The sequence below is a fragment of the Alosa alosa genome, chromosome 22 (genome assembly GCF_017589495.1).
Source record: "Alosa alosa isolate M-15738 ecotype Scorff River chromosome 22, AALO_Geno_1.1, whole genome shotgun sequence".
Taxonomy (NCBI): Eukaryota; Metazoa; Chordata; class Actinopteri; order Clupeiformes; family Clupeidae; genus Alosa; species Alosa alosa.
In genome coordinates, this window is record NC_063210.1 from 27,843,717 (window position 1) to 27,871,357 (window position 27,641).

Genomic DNA, 27,641 nt, shown 5'->3' on the forward strand with positions numbered 1-27,641 from the left:
CTGAAGTCCACAATGAGCTTTTTGGTCTTCTTGGTGTTGAGAGCCAGGATGTTGTCAGTGCACCACGATGTTAGGTGCTGGACCTCCTCCCTGTAGGCCGTCTCATCGTTATTGCTGATGAGCTCAATCACCGTAGTGTCATCAGCAAACTTGACAATGGTGTTAGAGCCATGTATAGGTGTGCAGTCGTAAATGAAGAGGGAGTAGAGGAGAGGGCTCAGCACACATCCCTGTGGTACACTGGTGTGCGGTGGCTGAGGAGGTGCGATTATCTAACCGAACAGACTGAGGTCTGTTTGTTAGGAAGTCCAGAATCCATAAGTTTGGTTTTTCTTTTATCACAAACACATATATTGGTAGATGTTTTTTCTTTACCTTGACATGTTTCGACGTATACTTCCGTCTTCATCAGAAGGTCACACGGTGGAGTAGTGTGACGCTTTTTTATCAGCTGATATTGTTACGGAGGTGTGATCCACCTGTCAGTTTTTTGACAGGTGGACCACACCTCCTGCATGCCAGAGTCATTAATAGTTCATAAGCAAGCCAGATGGTCACCACTGAGCCTGCCTTTGCCTGGCCTTTTTAACAAGCCAGATGGTCACCACTGAGCCAGCCTTTGCCTGGCCTTTTTAACAAGCCAGATGGTTACTACTGAGCCAGATGGTCACCATTGAACCAGATGGTCACCACTGAGCCAGCCTTTGCCTGGCCTTTTTAACAAGCCAGATGGTCACCACTGAGCCAGCCTTTGCCTGGCCTTTTTAACAAGCCAGATGGTCACTACTGAGCCAGATGGTCACCACTGAGCCAGATGGTCACCACTGAGCCAGCCTTTGCCTGGCCTTTTTAACAAGCCAGATGGTCACTACTGAGCCAGATGGTCACCACTGAGCCAGATGGTCACTACTGAGCCTCCTGGTCACCACTGAGCCAGATGGTCACCACTGAGCCAGATGGTCACTGAGCGCCAGATGGTCACCACTGAGCCAGATGGTCACCACTGGGCCAGATGGTCACCGAGCCAGATGGTCACCACTGAACCAGATGGTCACCACTGAGCCAGATGGTCACCACTGAGCCAGATGGTCACCACTGAGCCAGATGGTCACTGAGCCTTTGTTTGGTCTTGTTACCGGAGCAACCTGAATTCTCTATAGCTCCTGGATTTTTGATTCGGCGTGACGAGTCTGCACTTCTAGCCACGCCTCCTGCTGACCTTTGACTTGACCCGTGTGTTGTCCCCTAATTGAGACTAATCACCATTCTGGTCTTGACCCTTGACCTGCCTGAGAGAGAGACATTCTGGTCTTGACCTGCCTGAGAGAGAGACATTCTGGTCTTGACCCTTGACCTGCCTGAGAGAGAGACATTCTGGTCTTGACCTGCCTGAGAGAGAGACATTCTGGTCTTGACCTGCCTGAGAGAGAGACATTCTGGTCTTGACCCTTGACCTGCCTGAGAGAGAGACATTCTGGTCTTGACCTGCCTGAGAGAGAGACATTCTGGTCTTGACCCTTGACCTGCCTGAGAGAGAGAGGGGGGAGAGAGGAAGAAATTCATCAAATGTCAAAGTTAATGACTCTTAAAAGTAAGACACGTACAAGTGTGTGTGTGTGTGTGTTTGTTGTGTGTGTGTGTGTGTGTGTGTGTGTGTGTGTGTGTGTTGTCTCATGTGCATCATGTTGTTGTTCTGACAACTTCTTACTTAACCGTGAAAGACAAAGACAGAAAACTCACCCAACCTGCTCATCAACTTAGAATCAGTCCATCGGTGGACCTAATGTGTGTGAGTGTGTGTGTGTATATGTGTGTATGTATATATGTGTGTGTGTGTGTGTGTGTGTGTGTGTGTGTGTGTGTGTGTGTACATGTAATACATTGTACTTACTCTCTGCCTTACAGCTACACAATGGAAAGGACAGCCTCCACGGATGGTGAGGTGTGTGTGTTGTGTGTTTGTGTGTGTGTGTGTGTTACACACTGGAAAGGACAGCCTCCACGGATGGTGAGGTGTGTGTGTTGTGTGTTTGTGTGTGTGTGTTACACACTGGAAAGGACAGCCTCCACGGATGGTGAGGTGTGTGTGTTGTGTGTTTGTGTGTGTGTGTTACACAATGGAAAGGACAGCCTCCACGGATGGTGAGGTGTGTGCGTGCATGTATGTTATTGTGTTGTGTGCTCAGGTACAGGTGAAGTGGGTGTGTCAGCACAGGTGTATTAAAATGCTGGAGCAGCAGCTCTGTATAGTACACGCACCATGGCATCAACACGAGGAGCTATCAGAGTCCTTACAGCAGTCTTTCTACTGGCCAGAGGTAAGACACACACACACACACACTGGCAAAGGTTTCCTGAGTCTTTAGTCTCTCTGTCTGGGCCCAGACATGTTAATATAATAATAATAATAATAATAATAATAATAATAATAATAATGTGTGTGTGTGTGTGTGTGTGTGTGTCTGGGCAGGGCAATGGACGATATTCTGACGTCTGCACTGTATTGACACTCCAAATGGATAAATGTAGATTACAGTTTTTCTCAGTCGCTTTGGTGCTTTTTTCAGAATGAAAATTCTCATAACTATTAGTTCAACTTCCACAACATTTAGTCATTTGTGCACATCATAGTAGCAATTTCTCCTTCCTCTGAACAAATTGCAAATACTTTTGGACATGTATCAGTTGCTTTCATACAATACTCTGCTGTTTTTTAACATTATCATTTGCTTATCTCATGTCAGTCAAAATGAACTATACTTATGAATGCTGAATAGTCGTTCCCAATAAAACTAATAGTCTTCATTTCATTGCTTGAGTCATTACATACAAAATTGTTGAACTAGTTATCAAATTCTGTCACAGTGCTGTAGAATTGCAAAGAGCATACATTAAAAATGTACGTATTCAGTGTCTTGTACTCACTTACTCACCTAACTACAGCAATGTGTAACTTTACTGTAGTTTTCAAATGGCTGTACAAGTAGTGTATAGTGCTGTCTTGAGCATGTTCAGGTAGTGTCACCGAGTTCTGACCTTTTTTTGCATTGGAAAACACTGAGAGCATAAACTGTCATAATGAAAACATGACAAAGCCATTTGACTATCTTGTTCATAAACGATGGTGTCAAGACTTCTCATTTTGATGACACTGACAGTTTCATTGACATGAATACCTGCTTTTGAGGAATGGACTATCCATTTTGAGCAAGTGACGTGCTTTTGCAGGTCATCCACTAGGTTTTGCAGTTTGCACTAATTGTTTTGAGAATTGCACTAACTGCTGTGCAAACGTTAATAGTGATGTGAGAAAAGCACCAAAGCAACTGAGAAAAACTGTAACAGCCATCACCAAAACTTACACTGAGAGACTTGAATCTATATAATTATGTTTTTGTGTGTGTGTGTGTGTGTGTGTGTGTGTCTGTTTGTGTGTGTCTGTCTGTGTGTGTGTCCGACTGTCTGTGTGTGTGTGTGTGTGTGTGTGTGTGTGTCTGTCTGTCTGTGTGTGTGTCTGTGTGTGTCTGTGTGTGTGTCTGTCTGTCTGTTTGTGTGTGTCTGTCTGTGTGTGTGTCCGACTGTGTGTGTGTGTGTGTGTGTGTCTGTCTGTCTGTCTGTCTGTGTGTGTCTGTCTGTGTGTGTGTGTATTCTGATTTCTTGAGATGCAACTGTGGTGTGGCTGCCTCTGTGCCAACCAGGGCACATATGTGTGCATTGGCTGTGTGTGTGTGGCTGTGTGTGTGTGGCTGAGAGAGAGAGAGAGAGAGAGAGAGAGAGAGAGTATTTGTGTTTTGTGTAGCAGATTGAAAGAGATTGATAGATTTTATTCGACAGAAATCTATGTGTGTGTGTGTGTGTGTGTGTGTGTTATCAACAGTCATATTGGCGGGTGCACAACGCACCATCCTTCTATCCTCCATGAACGTGCACCAGCGCACATCCATGCAAAACATTACAAATTACATAATTAGGCTACAATGGGAAACATAATTAGAATAAAGATATTACGCAATATTTCTCACAATGCATTTGCAAATTGGTAATGACAGTTAAAAGTGATTAGGCGAGAGCACAACTGAAGATAAGTATAAGTATAAATACTCTTTTGATCCCGTGAGGGAAATTTGGTCTCTGCATTTATCCCAATCCGTGAATTAGTGAAACACACTCAGCACACAGTGAACACACAGTGAGGTGAAGCACACACTAATCCCGGCGCAGTGAGCTGCCTGCAACAACAGCGGCGCTCGGGGAGGGGTTAGGTGCCTTGCTCAAGGGCACTTCAGCCGTGCCTACTGATCAGGGTTCGAACCGGCAACCCTCCGGTTACAAGTCCGAAGCGCTAACCAGTAGGCCACGGCTGCCCCAATGCACCATCACGAGATATAAGCAACTCCTCTGCAGGATAAACATTGTTTTATTCAGTCATTCGAAAAATAGGTGGTCAAACCAGTCAGTCAGTCAAACCAGTCGCCATAGCACCCCACAGCACACTGGCTAATCAGTGTTCAGGCCCAAGAGGGCAAAGGGCCCAGGGACGTAACCAGCAGTGAAATTAAACTACGACTCCCAGGGGCGTAACCAGCAGTGAAACTAAACTACAACTCCCAGGGGCGTAACCAGCAGCGAAACTAAACTACAACTCCCATATTATGGGAGTGAATTTAAAAGATAATTTTTCACGTCAAGAAAGTACTGTTGTTCGATAGACTTAAAAAGTGATGTTGGTTTTGTGAGAATCCGCTCAGTGGACTATATCTCTCGTCTTGAACGATGTACGTCACCAACGTAATGAAACGATAAGATTAGCTGTTATGCTAGTTAATGGTTGCATCTTGCTGCCTGCTGTGTCACTTAACAGATCCAAGGGTGCTAACAAGAGTTGCAGAGAGAAGGATGGACGAATACAACTTACCTGATGTGTTTAATCCTCTGACTCATGGTATTTTCATCGGCAAGGAAAGCCCAATTAAGACCTGTTGCTGGTATGCTTGTACAATCCGGTGTGGCTGTGAATGAGCTAACGTCACTAGTGCGACTGATGGGTTTGTAGTCGTTGGAATTACGATCTTTCATAATGTTGTAATTCAGTAGTTACGAAACAAACTGCAAATGTCTTTCCATGAAAAATTGTCTTTAAAATTGACAAACATCATATGGGGAATTCAAGGCACAAGTCAACCAGGACCATAAAATAATTTCTTTTTCGGCATAGACTGCCGTTCGAAATGTTTTGAAAGATAGGTCCCATGGTGGCTAACGGAAGGGGCGGGACTTCGGCTCTCTATATTGTCCCATTGGATGAATCTGAGTGTAGAATGAGCTGATTGGCTGGTTCTGAGTGTAGTATGAGCTGATTGGCTGGATCTGATGTAGTATGAGCTAATTGGCTGGTTCTGAGTGTAGTAGGAGCTGATTGGCTGGTTCTGATGTAGTATGAGCTGATTTGCTGGTTCTGAGTGTAGTATGAGCTAATTGGCTGTTTATGATGTAGTATGAGGATGTTCATGACTGACTCTGATCTCTTTGTCTTTCAGGATGCTTCTCACAGCTGGATGGTGACTCACACACACACACACACACACACACACACACACATTCCATTCCAACACACACACACACACACACACATTCCAACACACTCATACGCACACATATACACACACACATTCTAACACACTCATACACACACATATACACACACACACACACATTCCAACACACTCATACACACACACACACACACACACACATTCAATTTTTCAATTAAATTCAATTGATTGATATTTATAGCGTTTAACAATTTAAACAATTATAAATTATAAAAACAAAAACACACACACACACACACACACACACACTCACTTACATGCACGCACGCACACACACCACACACACACACTAATACACACACCACAGACACACTCTCACACACATACACACACCACAGACACACATAAAACACACACACACACACACACTGTGTCTGATTGGTCTCCTTGTGTCCAGTGTGTGGGCAGGCCCCTCTCAACACACGCAACACGCGTATCGTGGGCGGACAGAACGCACCAGCGGGGGCGTGGCCATGGCAGGCCAGTCTGACACGTAATGGAAGGCACTTCTGCGGAGGGTCCCTCATCAACAATGACTGGGTTCTGACCGCCGCCCACTGCTTTCCCAGGTGAGAATGAATACAGAATGCAGCAACAGCATGCTACATTCAAGGAGGATATATTTGGGTTCTCTAGTGTCAGAATGCACCAACAGCATGTCACATGCAAGGATGATGTATTTGGGTCCTCTCAATCTCCACTTTGCAGCAGTCTAATTTGAATGTTATGCTACTCCATTTAACTGAGAGAGAGTGCTTGTGTAAGTGCTTCTACACACACACACGCACACACACACACACGCACACACACACACACACGGACACACACAGATGAATACATCAAAGCTGTAAGCCCTCGTTCATGTATTGTTTAGTGATGTCATTGGAAGTCGCTCTAAGTTTGGACTGAAGCGCCTGCTAAGAAGAGTAAACATAAACACAAACACAATATGGTCATATTTTAGATGTAGATGTTGGTCAAAACAGACACTTCAAAATGGCCATGCATTTGTGAGAAATGGTTAAAAATAGTGAATAGTGTTTATGTGTATGGCATGAGTTGTTTATGTTTATGATCCGAGTTGTTTATACTTATGATCGGAGTTGTTTACTGGTGGACGCCTATTCCTCTGCAGCACCAGCACCTCTGGCCTGGTCATCTTCCTCGGACGGCAGACTCAGGAGGGCAGCAACGCCAACGAGGTCTCCAGGACCGCCACTCAGGTCATCAATCATCCCAAATACAACGACTCAACCAGCGATAAACATTATCGCCCTCCTCCAACTGTCCTCCTCCGTCCAGCTTCACCAACTACATCCCCCGCCTGCCTGGCAGCGCCAGCAGCACTTTCAACAGGGCACGGACAGCTGGGTAACGGGCTGGGGCACGATTGCATCAGGAGGTGAGCACACACACACACACACACACACACTAATACACACACCACAGACACACTCTCACACACATACACACACCACAGACACACCATAAACACACACACACACACACACTGTGTCTGATTGGTCTCCTTGTGTCCAGTGTGTGGGCAGGCCCCTCTCAACACACGCAACACGGCGATCGTGGCGGACAGAACGCACTAGCGGGGGGCGTGGCCATGGCAGGCCAGTCTGACACGTAATGGAAGGCACTTCTGCGGAGGTCCCTCATCAACAATGACTGGGTTCTGACCGCCGCCCCACTGCTTTCCCAGGTGAGAATGAATACAGAATGCAGCAACAGCATGCTACATTCAAGGAGGATATATTTGGGTTCTCTAGTGTCAGAATGCACCAACAGCATGTCACATGCAAGGATGATGTATTTGGGTCCTCTCAATCTCCACTTTGCAGCAGTCTAATTTGAATGTTATGCTACTCCATTTAACTGAGAGAGAGTGCTTGTGTAAGTGCTTCTACACACACACGCACACACACACACACGCACACACACACACACGGACACACACAGATGAATACATCAAAAGCTGTCGCCCCCTGTTCATGTATTGTTTAGTGATGTCATTGGAAGTCGCTCTAAGTTTGGACTGAAGCGTCTGCTAAGAAGAGTAAACATAAACACAAACACAATATGGTCATATTTTAGATGTAGATGTTGGTCAAAACAGACACTTCAAAATGGCCATGCATTTGTGAGAAATGGTTAAAAATAGTGAATAGTGTTTATGTGTATGGCATGAGTTGTTTATGTTTATGATCCGAGTTGTTTATACTTATGATCGGAGTTGTTTACTGGTGGACGCCTATTCCTCTGCAGCACCAGCACCTCTGGCCTGGTCATCTTCCTCGGACGGCAGACTCAGGAGGGCAGCAACGCCAACGAGGTCTCCAGGACCGTCACTCAGGTCATCAATCATCCCAAATACAACGACTCAACCAGCGATAACGACATCGCCCTCCTCCAACTGTCCTCCTCCGTCAGCTTCACCAACTACATCCGCCCCGTCTGCCTGGCAGCGGCCAGCAGCACTTTCAACAGGGGCACGGACAGCTGGGTAACCGGCTGGGGCACGATTGCATCAGGAGGTGAGCACACACACACACACACACACACACACACTCAACACAAACACACACACAAACACACAACACAGACCAGAGGAGGCTCCTTCATTGAGGAAAGGGAGGAACACCCTCCCTAAAACTTTAGAGAAAAAATGGAAATTGAATGTTGAATGGAAAGCTTGTTTTATTGCTTGTGAAATAAAGAGTACAAGGGAATCATTGTCCATCATTGTTGTCAAGTTGTCTAGGTGTTGCAATCAGTACAGCTCTGCCCAAACTTGAAAATGGCTTGTTCAACACATTAAGGATGCAAAGGGATTCCTTTTTGGTGTTTTATTTTTCTTCCAGATGGTTCTGATGGCATTGGTAATATGTTGAAACAGTTGAATTGTTGTATGAATTGAATGTCATAGGATTAGGGACTATGGACTATGGACTATGGACTAAGGAATAGGTTGATAACCGTAAAGATAAACAGAAAATAAACATGCATTACTTCACATAATAAACAATGCATGGTAAAGCAACAAAGCAATGAACAAAGCACAAAGCAGCCCAAACAAAGCAACTCCTTACACATCTCAATCTCAATGTAATCCACTATATCACTTCATGCAATTACCTCCACTACCACATTATCTGCACTAAAGAAATACATATATAATTAAACATATAATTTGTGTTAAGCACTAAATGCAACATACAGTTGTAAATCATTCCAAACATTACATACCAGTTGCGTCTTTAGGGTTGAACAATGAGCTGTCTTTCTTGTTACCAGGTTCAGGAATCCAAGCAAAGGGGTGACCAAACTAACTCCAAACATTTCATGCCCATGCTTATTTGGCAGGTGCGCAGGTAAAAGCAGTCCCTCCAGCAGTGCTGACTAAATCGTATGCATTTGGGTTCTCTGCCCTCTTCAGGCCTGGAGTTGGAAAAGCTGTGGTTGTGCTCAGTTGTGGCATGTGCTCATGTATTGTGATTAGGTCATTCTCTTCTTTGACGAAACACCTCCCACTTGACCTCCTGGTTTTTTGAACCCAAGGAGGTCACACAAAACCTCTGTGTTAGGCAGATTCGACTTCAGTTTAGTTGAAAGGTTTTCTCCTTCTTCAACAGGAAGTAAAACAATAATGCGTCTGACATCCCTATGAAGAATTGTAGGTATTTTGGTTGAGAGTTTCTTTGATTTCTCTTGAGCAGGCTTCACAGTTGGGACTGGGTAGCTGGGGAAAGATCTGACATGCACATCTCTGACGATGCCCTTCTTGTCAATGTTGACACTGATGACTCTGCCAAGTCTATACTGACCCCTCCAGGCATTTTGGTCTGCCAGCCAGACAACATCTCCAACAGCCACAGTCCGATGCGTTGTGTGCCACTTACTCCTCACAAATAGATTGGGCCCAGCTAACTGACTCCACTTCCTCCAGAACCGGTCAACTTCTGTTTGGATAGCTCTCAATCTTTTGTACGGGTAACTTTCAAAATCAAAGCATCCAAGATCACCTCTGGGTCCGGTCCGTCCAAGCAGAAGGGAATTTGGGCTGATGTATTCTACACAGTCTTCCCGGCTTTGAGTCCTGGCATCTATGGGCCTCTCATTGGCAAGGTTAGCAGCCATGTAGAGGAACGTTTGAAACTCATTCCATGTGAAGAGTCCTTCTCCTCCCAGGTTGTGCAAGGCCCGCTTCACAGTGCGAACAGCCGCTTCTGCAGCTGCAGAAGCGGCTGCTGGGAGTCTGCTGGGTGGATTTTCCAGCCCCATTCTCCATCTTTTGTACATTCAACTAGTGAGAATGTTGGGATGAAAGTAGCAGGAAGACCAGTTCCAAAAATTCATATCTTAAAAAAAGATGGTAAGGCTAGTGTAGGCTACTGAATGCTACATGGCTAACTGGTAGCACAGAAAATAATCGGCTATAGCCTAGGCCTAGTGCTGGCCTGTCACAAACGTGGACAGTTCAGGGAGTTGCTGATACAAAAAAAATGGATAGTTATGGGTTACGGGATGGACCTGCTGCGTCTTCATCCATTGTTTCGTCCATGGTTTCGTCTCTTATCTAAATTTGACCATGGAGTTGACTTTTGGCGGAAAGCTGAAGGTGATTGCTGATAGGCTGTCCCAATCAGTGGCACCTGCACAACCTCGCCAGACTATTTCAATTTTCTGAACAAGTTAATGATAGTTTTCGCTTCAAGTGTTTCAATTACAAAATAGTATTTTGTATTTGAAATACGTATTTTAAATACATGTATTAGAAATACTGCCCATCCCTGGCAACATGGTAAAAAGATGAAAATGACTTGATTTCACTTTCAATTTCTTTTACATTCTCCAAGGTATTAACATTAACATTTTTCATAACTCCATGTAGGATGTTTCTGTACATAAATGTAAGCACTGTGGCAGTAGTAATACAATATTTAGAAAATGTAGGCTACTCTTGTACTCTTGATACTCAAGTACTTTTAAAAACATGTACTTCAGTACTTTTACTTAAGTAGACATCTGACTGTTGTACTTTTACTTGTACTTGAGTAAAATTTAGCAAAGGGTATCTGTACTTTTACTCAAGTAATGAAGCTGTGTACTCTGTCCGCCTCTGGTTAATATGTTCTTGTTTTCACCGTTCTAACTGTATCTTTGGATGGTAACATTGTTAATGAATGTTTCAGACCACAATGCATTCCTCTAATGACTCACATCTCTATTGTAACAAGTCATCCATGATGCAGGTGGTAGATGCAGGTTTCTTTTATTTCTTTCGTTTCTTTCATTTTATCACACCAGTCAACCAGCCAACTTGCAGCAGTATTAAAGCCTAGTGTAACAAAAATGACAACAAAACTACAGTCCAATGACTACAACCAATAGGGAGTCCCAGAGTTCAGATGCTGTTCATTAGGGTGACAAGGAAAAAAAACAAGGAAATCATTCAATCATTAAGTGGGTGATGAGGACCTAATTGGGACCTACAGCTGTTTGAGTAGGCCCAGGAGTCGTCATATCTATCAATTAGTTCAGTAGATGAGCACACACACACACACATCTCTATCAATTAGTTCAGTAGGTGAGCACACACACACACTCACTTTCCTATACTTACAACCGGACCCGCGTCACACAGAGCAGGTTGTTTGCGCCATGCCCCTTTTGAGGGGAAAACATTCCCTCAGAACAAGCCAGAGTGAACCGGTAGACATGTACCAACCACACAGCTAAGAACCCCTCCCTGAGTTTCTTTTGCCTACCATGTCCTCAAAAAAAAATCCTGACAGAAGAAAATTATGGCTACAAGCCATAAGAAGAGAAGACCGTATGACACTTCTGGTCACTGAGTGGGGTTGTTGCACCACTTCAGAGGCTACTTGGGATACTGAAGAGACGGTTTTTATATTAATTGAATTAAGCTTTTTGTAGGTATCTTTCACGGTCAACGACCCGCAAAGTGGTTATGTATTGAGTGGTCATATTGATTTGTGGTATTTTTTGTTATTATTTATTCCTGCGATTTCTGTACGAATTACGTTTATTGACCCTAGTTTGCGTTGGAGTTAATGAGAGGGGTTGTTTGTTTTCCCCCCGAAAGGGGCGGGAACGTTTGTCACAAGTCAAGTTCCCGGATGTGCCGGTCTAACGTATCCTGTGCAACCCTGTATGCTAATACTGGCCTTATGCTAGGCTCACAGCACATGTCCGATAGCTTGTCCAACACTAACAAGGGTGTACCGCGACTGACAGCAACAGCCATGGCATGCCACTATAATCGCTACCAACAAGCTGTGAGTAGCTAGCTTGCCAACATACACTAGCAGATATTCACATCATAAAACTCACTCCTGATGTTTGACAATGCATGACGTTAGCCCATTCAAAGTGAATAAGGTCTTCTGATGCAGAGTGTGGGATTTTCGAGCCGTTGGCGACTACATTTCCGAATGTCGAATGAAATCATGGGAGTTTTACCGCAGTTGTGGTGCACTCCACTCATCTCAATCGCTTAGTGTAAGTTGGTATTCCGATCTGTTTCAAGTCAGTCCGAGTCAGTCTTTTTCTAGTCTCGACGTAACAACAATATCAAACACTCAACCAGCTAACAGCCTAACCTGTAATGTATTTAGCTGTATCTGACATCTGCGTTGCTAATAGCCTTACCTGTAATGTATTTAGTTGTATCTGATGTCTGCGTTGCTGGGTTTTAAAAAAAATGTGCTTGTAGTCTTCCACACACACCTCGTTCACGCCTTGTTTAAGTTTTTCTGGGCCGCACTGAAGTATCTACCCCGAGGCAGCGACTTGATTCAGCCCCGTAGAAATTCCCAAAACGTTGTGTTATGTAGATAGATAGATAGATACTTTATTGATCCTCAAGGGGAAATTCAAGTTATGAATTGTGGCGGTTCATCTAATGGAAAAGTAAGTGGCCCAGGTCCCGAAAACTATCAGCTCCAGTTCCTGCATTAAAAACAGCCCTTGTGACACACTGTTCATTACCACAATGGACACTTGCTTTAGCATCTCTATTCTTGTCAAATGCAACATATTTATAGTGTCTCTTTGGTGTAAGACACACTTTGATTGGTCGCTGTCTCCCCTAGTGCCCCTCCCCTCACCCCAGACGCTACAGGAAGTGGAGGTGCCCGTCGTGGGAAACAGGAAGTGCTTCTGCAAGTACAGCGTGCGGAACATGGGCATCACAGACAACATGATCTGTGCCGGGAGGGACGAGGGAGGCAAGGACTCCTGTCAGGTGATCATGTGACTATTTACCTGTGTCAGGTGATCATATGACTGTTTACCTGTGTCAGGTGATCATGTGACTGTTTACCTGTGTCAGGTGATCATGTGACTGTGTATCTGTATTAGGAGATGTGAGAGCTTAGGGGCCTTTCCAAAACCAGTCTCTACCAGTGTTGCGCGGGTTTGGTCACAAGCGGCCCGCGGTCGCCCGATATTTTAATCAACCCGACCGCCTTTCGGACCCGACCAATATTAATTAGGGCTAAATTATACCCGACCCGATCCGACCCGCTTATTTACAAAATGTGTGCTTTTGGTTATAGTCTGCATGCAGTGTGACAGTAGGCCATTTCTTGTAAAACAAACTAATTTATTTAGGCATGCAGAACATAATGTTTATGCATGGAGAGAGAATGAGAATAAGAGCGCAAGCACGACGCAAACCACCAAGGATTAGAACACTAGGATAAGATTTGAAGGCCATGGACATACATCTTTCTTTTCAAAACAGAAATGGTGAGGCAAGGTAGGCTAGAGAGATACATTGCTGGTCAAAACGTTAGCGTAAGAACTGGTTTATAATGCTGAATGAAGCACAAAGCTTTACAAAAGCACATCCACTGTTTAAAGTCACAAACACAACTTAACTGTAACTTTATGCATGCGCCGAACCTATACATAGATGTGTAGTCTGTGCCATAACATTTATTCCTGCAGGCTGCCCGCTTTGGCTGTCATACTTTTAAATGGCTTCAAAGAAGCAGGCCTACATAGACCATAACTTACTGTCATCTTCTTTAAGAACTTTTCCCAAAATTTCCCATAGCCTATATCGCTTTTCCTGAAGGGGTGTCTATTATTTTTAACTCGCGTCTTCAGCTTCTTTACTGTTGACTTTACTGTAGGCCTATTGATGCTTTACTGTATTGATGCCAGCCTTCTTGTGATATTTTAAGTAGGCCTAGGCCTATTTGTAGAAAATATATATTTAATTAATTTTAACTGACCCGCCCGCAAATGACCCGAATATCATTAAAATATTTTCTTTATGACTCATAACTTCATAACCCGAAATTAAGCGGTTGCCCGCGGATGACCGCGGTCACCCGCGGGCAACCGCTTAATTTCGGGCAGACCGCGCAACACTGGTCTCTACCCACTCCTCCTCAGTTATGGAGTGCGCTGGGGCTAAATGGAGTTCCCTTGATTAGAACGTAGGGTATTAGAACGTAGGGTATAATACTGTACTTAGCTTTGGGACAAACTTCATTCTCCCTAGCAGAACAGGTTGTGACAGAACCATGGTTTGACATATTCATGTAGAACAGAACCATGGATTTGACATATTCATGTAGAACTAATATTTCTATGAAGCCTTCTCCATGACGTGTCGCATTAAGGGCCCACCTGTGTCAGATGATCATGTGAGAGTTTACTGTACCTGTGTCAGGTGATCATTAGTTTACCTGTGTCAGGTGAGCCCATAACTATTTAGCTGTGTCAGATGATACTGTGAGAGTTTGTCTGTGTCAAGTGAGCCCGTAACTACTACTGAATACTGAATTTACAAAACACTCCAAACATCTGCTTTTTTGTGTGTCAGTTGATGAGAAAAATCAATTTTCAGGTGAGCCTGTGAGAGTTTACCTGTGTCAGGTGAGCCTGTAACTGGGTTTTTGGCATTATGGGATGGTAACACTAGTCCGTTTTGACCCGTTTCCCAGGGAGACTCTGGTGGTCCGATGGTGAGTAAGCAGAATAACAGGTGGGTCCAGTCCGGCGTCGTGAGCTTCGGTATCGGCTGTGCTCTGGCAGAATTCCCGGGGGTGTACGCACGCGTCTCCCAGTTTGAGAGCTGGATCAAGACTCAGATCACCAGTAACCAGCCGGGCTTCGTCACGTTCACCTCCAGTGGGACTGACTCGGACCTTACTACCACCTGTGCTGGTCTGCCTGCCATCACCACCACCACCATTGCAACCACCACAGTGGCCCGTAAGTAACACCACCACCCCAACACACCACCACCCCAACACACCACCGCCCCAACACACCACCACCACCTCAACACACCACCACCGCCCCAACACACCACCACCGCCCCAACACACCATCACCCCAACACACCATCACCCCAACACACCATCACCCCAACACACCATCACCCCAACACATAACAACCCCAACACACCACAACCCCAACACATAACAACCCCAACACACCATCACCCCAACACATAACAACTCCAACACATAACAACCCCAACACACCATCACCCCAACACATAACAACCCCAACACACCAACACCCCAACACACCACCACCCCAACACACCATCACCCCAACACACCAACACACCACCACCCTAACACATAACAACCCCAACACACCAACACACCACCACTCCAACACATAACAACCCCAACACCCCATCACCCTGTACGTGGGGTCGGAGATATCTGGTCAGATATTGTAAAGTGGGAGGATGGTCTGCTGCCTCAGTATAACTAATGTTAATGATGCTTCTCCTTTCCTCCCTTCTCTCTCCCTTTCTCTCTTCGTCTCTTTCTCTCTATCTCCCTTTCCTTTTCTCTCTCTCATCCTCATCTTTCCTCTTTTCATTTTCTGTGTGTGTACGTGTGTGTGTGTGTGTTTCTGCTGTGTGTGTGTGTGTGTGTCCCATCTGTGTGTTTGATTATACCTGCCCCCCTAGCGGTGGTATGTGGACGGGCGGCTCTGAACTCGCGTCTGATTGGTGGATTGGACGTGGTGGCGGGGGTGTGGCCCTGGATGGCCAGTCTGCACAGTACGGAACGCGGTGCCCACGTGTGCGGAGGAACTCTGGTCAGTGAGGACCTCGTCCTCACATCAGCCAACTGCTTCTCTAGGTAGGAGTACACACCTTACACACACTCACACACACACACTATAGACATATACGCACACACACACATATACACACACACAAACAAACCCACAAACACACTTAGTCCCAAACACCCACATATTCTTGAGGAAAAATTGGAGTTACATGGAAGCCATTAGGGTCAGAACTCCCATAAACAGGGGTCTGAACTCCCTTAGGAATCAGAACTCTCATAAGGAATCAGAACTCCCATAAACAGGAGTCTGAACTCCCTTAAAGGAGCGATTTGTAAGATTGTTACCGAACGTTCTGTAGGCCAAAATCAAAACACTGGTGAACGTTCTCAGACTACCAGACGCAAGCCTCTTCTGGGTTGCCAGATGTAATGAAGACTTAGCTAATAACGTTAGTTGACCTGCAGCTGCTTTAACGTTTCTCCAACCATGACCCAGCTACACATTACGGAAACAGTGAAAACAAAAAATACCTCTGTAACCAACGTAACATATTTAGCTGAAGTTAGCGATGCAGATGAAGTTTAGCCTAGGCTACCTGTCGTGGAGAAATATGGCCAGCTCTGCGTCAGACTTGATATTCTTCATTTGACGAAGACGTCGCAATTTTGGAAATTTGGCTGGCTCTCGTAGGCTAGGCCTACTCGTTCATGACTACAACTGACAGCTGTTCACTCCCCTCCCTGAAGGACATTTACACCACCCACCTCACCCGCAAGGCGACCAAAATTGTGAGTGATGCAAGTCACCCCGCTCACAATCTGTTTGATCTACTGCCCTCTGGGAAGAGGTACAGAAGCCTGCGCCCCAAGACTACCAGACTCACCAACAGCTTCATACACCAAGCTGTAAGGATGCTGAACTCTCTCCCTCCTCCCCCTCCACCCTCAGCTACATAACATCCTGGACATTGGACCCACAATGGCGCCTGCACTACTCCACTTGCACACTTGAACACTTGCACACTTGTACACTTTACAACTTGGTGTTGTTGTCCTGAAAACACAACACTTCTGCTGCTCTTACATAACTTGCACCACTATGCCACTTTCTTTATTACTCAGGTCAAACAGAACTACCTAAGCCTCTTATTGGCCTGACTTTGCACTAGTTTTTATTGACTGTCTATGCACAATTTCAACAAAATTTTGCTGCTCTTATTTTTTTCATTATTATATGTGCCCTCTTATTTACTTATTTACTTACTTTTTTGTTTACTTGAATGTTATGTTTGTCTGTGGACTTAAAATTGGTAAAATATGTCTTGTCTTCACCGTGGGATAGTGAGAAACGTAATTTCGATCTCTTTGTATGTCTGGAACATGTGAAGAAATTGACAATAAAGCTGACTTTGACTTTTTGACTTTGACTTTGACAGTTGGGTTTCGCTGGCAACCCAAATAGGAGAACACGCCAGCCCATTATTAATACGCTATTCTAGAATTAAATCGTTCAAAACATAAACAAAAAAAACGAACATAAAAAGAGATTCCACCCTGTAACTAATTTTTTCACAGGTTTTACAGGTTTTTACGGGTTACAGTAATGTTGTCAAATAAGCCATTACTTCAATTCATCGTGTTTCTTTACTCTCTGACGACATATGGTGATAATTTTTGAAATGGTTGCAATTTATTTTCCATTATTTCCTACATACTGGTCCTTATAAGGAATCTGAACTCTTATAAGGAATCAGAACTCCCATAAACAGGGGTCTACACCATTGCTGCTTAAGTTACACGATAGTTAGTAGCTACTAAATCAAAATATTGTTGCATAGACAATTTTACCCCTTTATGTCTGACACCGTTAGTGTTAATGTTAGAGTTGCTGAAACCCCTTTACTGTATGTCTGACACCGTTAGTGTTAGTGTTGCTGAAACCCCTTTACTGTATGTCTGACACCGTTAGTGTTAGTGTTGCTGAAACCTCTTTATGTCTTACCTCCTCTGTTTTTACTTTGCTGTATGGAATAAAATCACATTTTATTTTTATAACAGTATAATAATGGTCTTTGTGTTTTGGAAATATTTCAGCCACTGCTATAGGCCTACCGCAGTAGTAGATTGTTGTTAGATACTGTAACGGTAACATTAACTCTATATTGCTAATATGGCTAATGAAATATGTGAGAACAAATCAACAGTAATGACAGCTAAGCTTTGCACTCCATTGGGAGGTAGATGTTTGATATTTGAACTTACGAATATTTAAACTCACGAATATTTGAACTTACGAATATTTGAACTGGCTGCTGAACTCCCATAAAATCTGAACTGAATCTGAACTTCGCTAAGGAGGAATTTGAACTGATGAGTCAGAGTTAAAGTAATATTGATGAATCTAATCTAATCTGAAATAATATGTATGTGATTATGATTGAATCTAATCTAATCTCAAATAATATTTATGTGATTATGACTGTGACACAGTGTAGTATGATTAAGTTTGTCTTTAACTCCTCCCCCAGTTCTCCTTCAGCATCCAATTGGACGGTGTTTCTGGGCCGCCAGAGACAGAACGGCTCCAACCCCAATGAGGTGTCAGTGGGCGTGGCCAACATCACTCTGAGCACCCTATCAGGCGATAACGTAGCCATGCTGCAGTTAACCAGGAAGCCCACCCTCTCCAACTTCATCCAGCCAATCTGTGTGGAGCAGGACGGGGCCACTATCGCCACGGGAACCACCTGCTGGGTTGCAGGCTGGGGCAACACCACAGGTTAGTGTGTGTGTGTGTGTGTGTGTGTAAGAGAGAGAGAGAGAGAGAGAGAGAGTGTGTGTGTGTGTGTGTGTGTGAGAGAGAACAAGAGTATGTGTGTGAGTGTCTGTGTGTGAGAGAGAGTGTGTGTGGTGTGTGTGTGAGAGAGAACAAGAGTACATGTGTGTGTGTGTGAGAGAGTGTGTGTGTGTGTGTGTGTCAGTGTGAGTGTGTGTGAGAGAACAAGAGTGTGTGTGTGTGTGTGACTGAATGTGTTGAGAAGTCAAAGTCGAGACAATTGGACAATGTATGCATTTATCTCTACCTCTCTTTGACTTTACCATATATCTCTCCCCTCTCTCTCTTCCTCATCCCTCTTTCTTTCTCTCCCTCTCTCTCTTCCTCATCCCTCTCTTTCTTTCTCTCCCTCTCTCTCTTCCTCATCCCTCTCTCTCTCTCTCTCCCCCTTTCCAGGTGAGCAGCCTCTTAAGGAAGTGCAGACATCAGTGGTTGCCTGTGGCAATGCATCCTCCTCTGCTGATGACATCTGCACCAACACTGTTCAGATAGAACAGGTGAGGAAACAAATAGCTAACACCTCTCTTCCTCTCACTCTTTCTTTCTCTCACTCTCTCTCGCTCTATTTCTCTCTCTCCCTCTCAACAATCTTCAGATAGAACAGGTAAAGAGATGCTTCTCTTCCTTCCTCTCTTTCTCTCTGTCTATCTCTCTCTTCCTCTCTAGACTCCATCTCTTTTCCTTCCTCTCTGTCTATCTCTCTCTTCCTCTCTAGACTCCATCTCTCGTCCTCATCCCTGTGTGTGTGAGTGCACTGGATTTAGTCTTTATTCGGTAACAATGCTAACCCTAACCCTTGACAGTATCGACATAAGAGTGACATGACACTGTAATGACACTGAGTGACATAACCCCTACAGTGGGCATCGCTTTCAAATGGCCACTTCAGTCGCGCATTACGAGGCGTGAAGCTGCGTGAAGCTTTAGTACCACTTTCAGCCACTGTGCGTCGCTCTGCCACTGTACATCGCTCTGCTTGCCGCCCCTTCTCAAAAAGCTCGATTTACCTCGATTTAGTCTACTTGGGTATGGCTTAAGGCTTGACTACACGGTGGTAACGGAAAACGAAATTTGCTGTCTACATTATTGTCAGTGTTGGGTTAACGCAACTACGCAAATCAAAACAGTGCGAGATAATTGAGCCAGTAGAGAAATAACTGGCTTAATAATAGGCTTCTGGGACGTTTTTAACAGGCTACGCTATAGAGGCTTAGACAACTATGACCCATGTTTTGGTTTCGTAAATTAATTTGCCCTACTTCTTGACTGCAATGTAGTCAATTGACTGCTTGACATGTCATTTTTTTTTTTCTGTACAATAAACAAATACATCTGCTTTATGCCGCAGAATTACATATTTGGAACTTACATAGTCTAATGCATCGTTACACTACGTTAGTGTTTCCCAAAACCATAGTAGCAACGAACGTTCGCAACCACTATCGTAAAGTTGTGTAGTTACAACTACACCTCTCGACCTGTGGTAAAATGCTAGTAGAAACATAGTTCCAGGGATCTTCATGTCAAAGACATCACTGACGCCAGTTATTTGTTTGCAAATTAATCATTATAAATATATTTAGGTTTCTAATTGATATTTACACTTCTAACCACCATACATCCATATTTTAAATTGCCCAAGGCAGAAAATACATAAATTAAAAGTCAATTTGCAGCCATGTGCACGTAAGTAAAAGTCACACACCTGCAGTTAATAATAAGGTGGTGCGCACTTTTTGACGAGTCAGCTGAGAATATGTAGCCTTTGATTTTCATGGGGGCAACGGCGGCTGTCATCTGCCGGCCTTAACGCAATGCGCCACAGAAGTATGTGCAGGTGCCCGTTCACGTGCTACTAAACGTCATTAACCACCTTAGTCCAGACTACTGAAGTTTGGAAACTATCATGGTCCAAACTTATAGTACTACTATGGGCACGACAGTTTTGGGAAACAGTCGAACTTACATGTTAGTTAGTTGAACGATACATCCTGTTAGTAAAAGCTAACCTCCGTGAGTTGTAATGGAAACGCACCCCCAGATCAGCTTGTAGGCCATTAGCAATCTGTTTATTTTATTTTATGAAGCCTACACAGTAAATCACATGCCACATTTTCACTTTCAATAGACAGATGCAATAGCCATTGGTCAAGTATTGAGTATAAAGCAATTAAGATAGTATGAAGTACTTTTTGTATAGGGTACTATCATAAAAATTCGTTAAAACGAATAGCATTTTGCAACTTGACAAAACACTGGATTAAATATTGTAGGCACAGGAGAAAACTTGTACAACCATTGGCCCGTGGGGAGATCACATGCCAGTTGCCTCTCCCTTCAATGCTATGACTCGTTCGGCTGTGAGCTTGTTTCTCACAGCAGAGGCTTAGACAACTATGACCCATGTTTTGGTTTCGTAATTTGCCCTACAGGTTATGACAGGTTATTTTTATTTTTCTGTACAATAAACAAATACATCTGCTTTATGCCGCAGAATTACGCACTTGGCCAGCCTATAGAACGGGCACATTTTGGAGAGAATAGAGAATATGCACGCAAGAATCTGTAGGCTATTTGTGGCTGGTTACCAGCAAACAATGTTTAATGCATTAACTCAAGACGTCAAACATTTTCTAAACAATACAAACAGAAAGGATGCAGCAGGCAGCAAATGTAGAAGAGTCATTTCCAGTGGAAGAACAAAATGCTGAATGAAGCCCAAAGATATGAAGGCATATCTGGCAAGTTGTTATTTTTTGAAGACGTAAATGGTTGGGCTATAGGCCTAGTTTGCAAGAAGGAGACATAAAGCGTGAGCATGCCACACTATCCACAGCTGTGGTGGGGGAGGGGGTAGGAGGATTACTGTTAGCGCAGGATTTATATAAAATTCTTCAACAGAAGGCCTGCCGCGAATGCAGGCTTGCCCAAAAAAAGGCCTGTGGTTTGCGCAGCCTACAGTAAGTAGGTCTTAGTGAGTTAGGAGTCCTCTAGACTTCTTTTCAGCTGTCTCAGAGGTGGGAAGTTGCGTTCGTTGGGGGCAGGGCCGGATTAACAATTCATAGACCCTTGGGAACAAATGTCTGATGGCCCCCCTGCCCCAGCCAACGCGGAATCGGGCGGTCAGTTAATAGGCCTATCGTGAAGATTTGTATTGCCATTTAAGGCACGAAGCGCATCTGTGAGGCCAAGCCTCACCAAGTAGCCCGTTTGTTTACAGCTAACATTACATTTAATTAAACTGCTTATAGGCTATGCCGAAATAGTTTCAACATTTTGAATATCAGTGTTGGGTGAATTAGGAAATGCCTTATGGCTGAAAGCTGCTTGGGATCCCCTGTCAAGCAATAACCATACAAAAAGTTAAAAAAAACAGATGACATGATGCACGCCACTGACATAATGCTAAATAATATAGCCTAGATATTCCAATATATTCGAATACATGTGTTTATTTTAGAGGGGATATTTGAACGTCATTTTTGAGCAATTTTGACAGCCCCTAGTCCACTGTAGGCTCCAATCGTCTATTAACACCTTCCACCTAACCCGGTGAGTGGGGGGTCGCTATAATGCGTGTGAAATAGCACCATTGAGTAGCCTATCTTAAATAGCCTTAAAAAATCGTTCGGTGTTGTGTGCCTTCTGGTTTCACCACCTACTGGTTTCCTTTGGCGCGTGCATGCGCTGCAGCAGTTGTCCGACATTCACAAACAAGTTGTTTTAGGCGGTTTGAAGTCGCTTTTCATACGCCATGAGCTTTCGGCTACATTACAGCCACTCGGACAATAGACATGTAAAAATATATGTTTTGAAAACTAGCATTAAACTGGATTCGATCCCAGAAAAGCAACACACGCCGTGACTCTCTCCATCCTGATTCCCTACTCTTTGAGCCAACTAATATGTTACATTTAATCAATTAATTATTGTAGGCTACCATTAATTAATAACGTAGGCAACACCCAGGTAACATGTTGTCCAGGCTATCTGAAACAAGAGGTTGTCTCTCATCTACAACAACTGGTTACCTTGGGCTGCTACAGTCGTCAGTGCACTGTGCACAGTAGTCCTATGCTACTCTTTGTGGTTGATCAACTAAAAATAAAAGATGTATTTGGTGATGACGTTATTGTAGGCAGGGTCGGACTGGGAGCAAAATTCGGCCCTGGCAATTTTCTCCTGGACCGGCCCACCACTGGACCGACGACCCCCTCCCTGATAAATAACAAACACACAGTATTATGCTGTAGCAACACTTCATAAACTGAACCCAAACATTTAGATTTGGACCTATAGCCTAATCACAATAACAGAGGTTTTTTAAAGTTATTTGAAATGGAGAGGGACAGGATTCAGGGATAGGCTACTAAAGACAGGCTCATATTCTTTCTGTCTCTCACGTCATGTTACCCCATGCATTAAACCACATGTCACTGCTTGACTAAATGAAAAATATAGGCTACTGAACATGGACATCGTCATAGTTGACAGAAATTACGTTTTGTGCCACATGTTGTAGAAACACAAACAGCCTTTATTTGGTGCAAATCTTCTCCTTTACTTTGGTTATAGTCCGCGATTCACAGTAACTGTAGGCTATCACCACAAGTGTAGGCTATACTAAGCATTTTTGCCCTAGTTTGTGTGCCGTCATCACATTTTGCAAAATTAGGCTACCTTCGTTACTAACCTACCAGTTGATAGCCTAATTTTTACCTGCATCGACTCGCGATTGATTGTGCATCTAATGTAACACTCGGGGGAGAGACCACTTTCCAAGTTTCACTTTCACTGTCATTGTGAGCTAAAAGGCTAGGCCTAATATGGGAAATACTTTGAAGTTCCTTTTGAGTAGGATCAGCTCCAAAAATGAATGGGTTTTCTTTAACCTGTGCTACACTTTTCCACCAAGTTGTGCGAAAATTGTAGGCTACCCGTAGTTTTTTTTATGTTGACAGAACCGCACTACAGTAGCTTATGGTGCAGTAAATGGAAGCTCTTGGTAGCGTGCGCAACTAACGTCTATAAAAACAATATATTTATGGAATAAAACTAGACCTCTGATTGCTGTTTACGGTTAAACTGCGATAATGTGAACACCAGCCAGCGGAGGGCACTTATACAGCCTAGGCTAACATGCACTCGAACTAGCGGCTGCTTGGACAAATCCACTTGAAGGGTGGGGCAGGGGGGTGCAATCGTAACACACACTGAACCTGTCATGAAGAGGCCAAAATGATTGACCTGTCACCCCCCAAGCCAAATGGATGCAACTGCATTTATAGGCTAGGCCTAGGCCTACATGACGGGCCGCAAATAGGCTAAATAACTTTTTTTTTTTAAATCCCGGAGCTCACCGGCCCACATGTGGACCGGCCCACCGGGCATTTGCCGGGTTGTACAGATTACCAGTCCGAGCCTGATTGTAGGCCTAGTCAGGGTGCGATTTGTAGGGGGGAATGGTGGACATGGAGGACAACTGCACGGAGAGTAGAACGTAGGCCTATTGTCCGAAGGAACTTACATTAAATGAGGAGATAGTTGCTGAATGTCACAAAAAGTGTTACAGAAATTGCTTGGCATCGCTTATTCAATGGCTCTACCGAAACACCTGTAGTTTGCGGAGGACGAACGAGAAAGCACTCGTTTGATAAATCAGCCAGTAGGCTAGGCCTAGTAGACAAATAACTTTTAGAAATAATCTGTACTGCAAAAACGAATGTCGGTGGGTTCTAGTTCGTAAATTATTTTCATAAAACTTCAAATTGCCCTATAACTTTACTCTCCAAACTCTTCACTGCACTGTAGGCAATTAACTGACAGTATGATAGGCTATTTATTTTCTGTAGGCTACAATAAACACATTTATTTTTTCAACTTTTGCAATATTACGCACTTGGCTACTGAACGCAAATCAGCAGGAGAGAGAATGCACGTAGCCTACGCAGCGTGTAGCACAATGTGTAGGCTATTTGGTTACCAACTAACACTGTTAGCCAATTCACTAACTTAAGACTTCAGTGCCATCATATACAACGTTTTTTTACGCAACAAATACAGAAAGGATGGAGGCAGCAAAAGTAGAGAAGTCATTTCAGATGGGGCAAGAACAAGGTGAATTTGTATGCTTGTCAAAACGTAGTCCTACCCTGCATTAGAGGAGCTGATCATCATACCAAGCACACTCGCTGTTTAAAGTCATAGACCACGGTAAACTAAAACTAAAACAAAGGTTACAAAGGTGGCAAAAATAATATAGGGTATTATTAGCCATGACATTACTAGGCTATGAATCGTTCGTTCATTTTTTTTTTTTTTTTGGGGTGGTGGTGGGGGGGGTTTACAAACTTATTCAAAATCATCCCCCCCTCTGGTTTTTACACAAATCGCACCCTGGGCCGAGTAGACCTAAATTCTGAGAAATTAAATGGTACGAGAAACGATCTACATAGCACACCAGACCGCAATGTCTTCAAGTGTTGAATGAAGGGAGTTTGCAAAAATTAGTGTATTTTTCAAGTCAATAAACATTCTTAATTTTCAAATGTCTTTGTCAGGGAACATTGGTTAGACAAGGAGTTATAAGATAAAGGCAATACCATTTGTGTCACCTAATGCAGTTCAGTGAATTAGCAAGATACCATCAGAAGGCAACAATCATAAAGCACAGTGCGCGCACACTCTCTCCCCTGCGCATGAAGCTGTCTGCGTGTTGTAGGCTAGATTTGCGTGAGTTCTTTCTATCTGCTTTACTTTTGTGAGTTGCGACCACCTAGGCTATGTTATAGACGTTCTATGAGGTACCAGTGTTTAGCTGTGTCACAAAACAATAAGCTTTGTCAGACTACTTTTAAAATGATATTCAGGGCTATATTTCAAACATTCGGGGCTGAAGACCCGACAAAGCCTTGCGTTAATTCTTCAGGTGGGAAGTGTCAGGAATTTTCATACGAGAGACGCTCTCATTGGTGGTTAGTATATGAAGTAGGGAATTGACAGCAACATATCCAATCACATTATGAGAGATGCTGAATTTAACATAAACTGCGATGTTTGATTTTAAATTAATGTAAATTTAGCCGGGACTGTAAGCTGGCACACGTGGGTGCTCAATGTTTTCAGTGGGTGCCCGAGAGACGGAGCATCACGGTATCGGCGCCTATGACAAGCGTATCTCACGGTTGCATCCATTACAAACAAACATGCAATGTGAACGTCTGGGATTGGGGAGAGCACTAAATGCTCTTCTGAATAAGCACGAAGACAAGCCTTTAAATGAAAAACACTCTTTAATAATTCAAGAAATAAATGCTAATGAAGTAAACTTGTGACCATCAAAAATAGTTTATCGCCTGTAACTCCGTGATAACAGGACGTAACAAGAAGGCATTTGGCTGAGCAACGGAGGTTAATATGCTCTATACTTTGTCCAAATGATGTCTGTCTATCATCGTTGCACTCGGAGAAAACCAGAATGTTTAATTTGTCCTGCGTTTCTTCTACGGCTGCAAACGGGATTCACTCGCCGTTAACCAAATATTTCTTTATTAGGGCAGGGCAGGCATATTTCTGGCTATTAAATTATTTCTAAACCAGTCTGCTAAAGTCTGTAGTGAAGTCTGTGTAGGGTTTTCCAGCTCCATTTCTTTTTACGAGACACCCTGCTCACTTGAGACCTCTGCCGGTTGTTGCAGCGTCGTTGCCGCGTCACTGGAAAAATACAAATTAAAGTCGCGTGATGCTGCGTGATCCCGCGCGCGGACCGCGAGGGAAGCTGGCCAAGTCGAAGCACTGCCCACTGTATGTCAATCCTAATCCTAATCCTATAACCCCAACCCTAACCCTAACTCTAACCCTAAACCTAACCCTAACCCTAACTTGTTATGACAAAAAACGAATGTCACTTAATAACAGAAGCGTTATGTCATAAACGTTTATGACTTGTTTATGACACGTTCATGACAGTGTCATGTCACTCTTATGTCGACACTGTCAAATAAAGTGTAACCCTTTATTCTCTCATGTTATGTAACTCTGTTACTCTCTGTGTTGTCAGGGTGATATGGGAGGTCCTCTCATGTGTAAACAGGGGAGTTCATGGTTCCAGCTCTCAGTGTTCACTATCACCTCCTCTTCATCCAACTCCACCTCTTCATCCAACTCCACCTCTTCATCCAACTCCACCTCTTCATCCAACTCCACCTCTTCATCCAACTCCACCTCATCCAACTCCACCTCATCCAACTCCACCTCCAGAGACCTCGGCCAATCAGATCGCGCCTCAGCGCAGGTCTTTAGCCGGACATCTCGTTTCAGAAGCTTCCTGTCGAGTTTCTCTTTCCCCTCCGCCACCACCACGAGCAACAGCACCAACACCACCACAGCTGCTACAGTAGCCACCACCACCACAGCGTCCAGTGGGGGGCGCCACTCCTGCATGGCCTTCTCCCTCCTCTCCCTCCTCCTCCTCGCACTCACCCCTCTGCTGGCCTCCCAGCGCTAGCCCTCAGGTCAAAGGTCACGACTACCCACAATCCACTGCTGCACCTAGCCCTACTACCCACAATCCACTGCTGCACCTAGCCCTACACACCACTTGGTTTAAAACAACAACAACACCAATAACAACAGCACCAACAACAACAACAGCAGCAGCACTGTGTCTTAGTTGTGGGTGTTTGTCTCGTCCCCATGTTGACTTCCCATCTTCGTGTGAGGACAGGTCGCTGGAGTAGATGATTGATTCCTGTATTTATGCCTTAAACTGCATACGTGTTCTACTTCTTCTTTCAAAGCTCTTTTTCCTCTGTCGTGGCTCAGCTGTTTGAAGTGTCATCCCACTGATGGGAGGTCAAAGGTCGTGCTCTAATGAAGGGGGGAGCTACTAGATGAGCCTAAATGAAGGGGAGGTCGGACGCTGTTACTTGCACTTAACCATCAACCTGACCAACAGGCCCAACTGCAGTCTGTGACCATCAACCATCCAAAGCACCAAAGAACCCAATCTGAACATTTACATGCAGCCATGCAGCTATCAGGGATCAGCGCTGTGAAGGAAGCACTGTCAGCTCATTGAAGTAACTGGACATGAGTTCTGTACG

The 27,641-nt window shown here is 44.1% G+C and overlaps 1 protein-coding gene across 1 annotated transcript; it reads left to right on the forward strand.

Annotated features, from left to right (window-relative positions):
* The first annotated feature begins 2,222 nt into the window (after nucleotides 1-2,222).
* On the forward strand, nucleotides 2,223-27,168 carry zgc:100868 (uncharacterized protein LOC554458 homolog). The gene is made up of 10 exons (XM_048233443.1): nucleotides 2,223-2,318; nucleotides 5,538-5,558; nucleotides 6,010-6,181; nucleotides 7,887-8,155; nucleotides 12,737-12,888; nucleotides 14,603-14,873; nucleotides 15,593-15,767; nucleotides 18,230-18,480; nucleotides 18,934-19,034; nucleotides 26,597-27,168. Exons 1-10 carry the CDS (start codon nucleotides 2,261-2,263, stop codon nucleotides 27,041-27,043), a joined length of 1,917 nt encoding a protein of 638 aa, XP_048089400.1. The 5' UTR covers nucleotides 2,223-2,260; the 3' UTR covers nucleotides 27,044-27,168.
* Nucleotides 27,169-27,641: the final 473 nt, after the last annotated feature.

Bases quoted from the DNA above. Each gene is read 5' to 3' on its own strand.
- zgc:100868 (XM_048233443.1), top strand. From the start codon at position 2,261: ATGGCATCAACACGAGGAGCTATCAGAGTCCTTACAGCAGTCTTTCTA. The intron at 8,156-12,736 runs GTGAGCACACAC...TGTCTCCCCTAG, and splicing joins GGGCACGATTGCATCAGGAG to TGCCCCTCCCCTCACCCCAG. The intron at 15,768-18,229 runs GTAGGAGTACAC...CTCCTCCCCCAG, and splicing joins TCAGCCAACTGCTTCTCTAG to TTCTCCTTCAGCATCCAATT.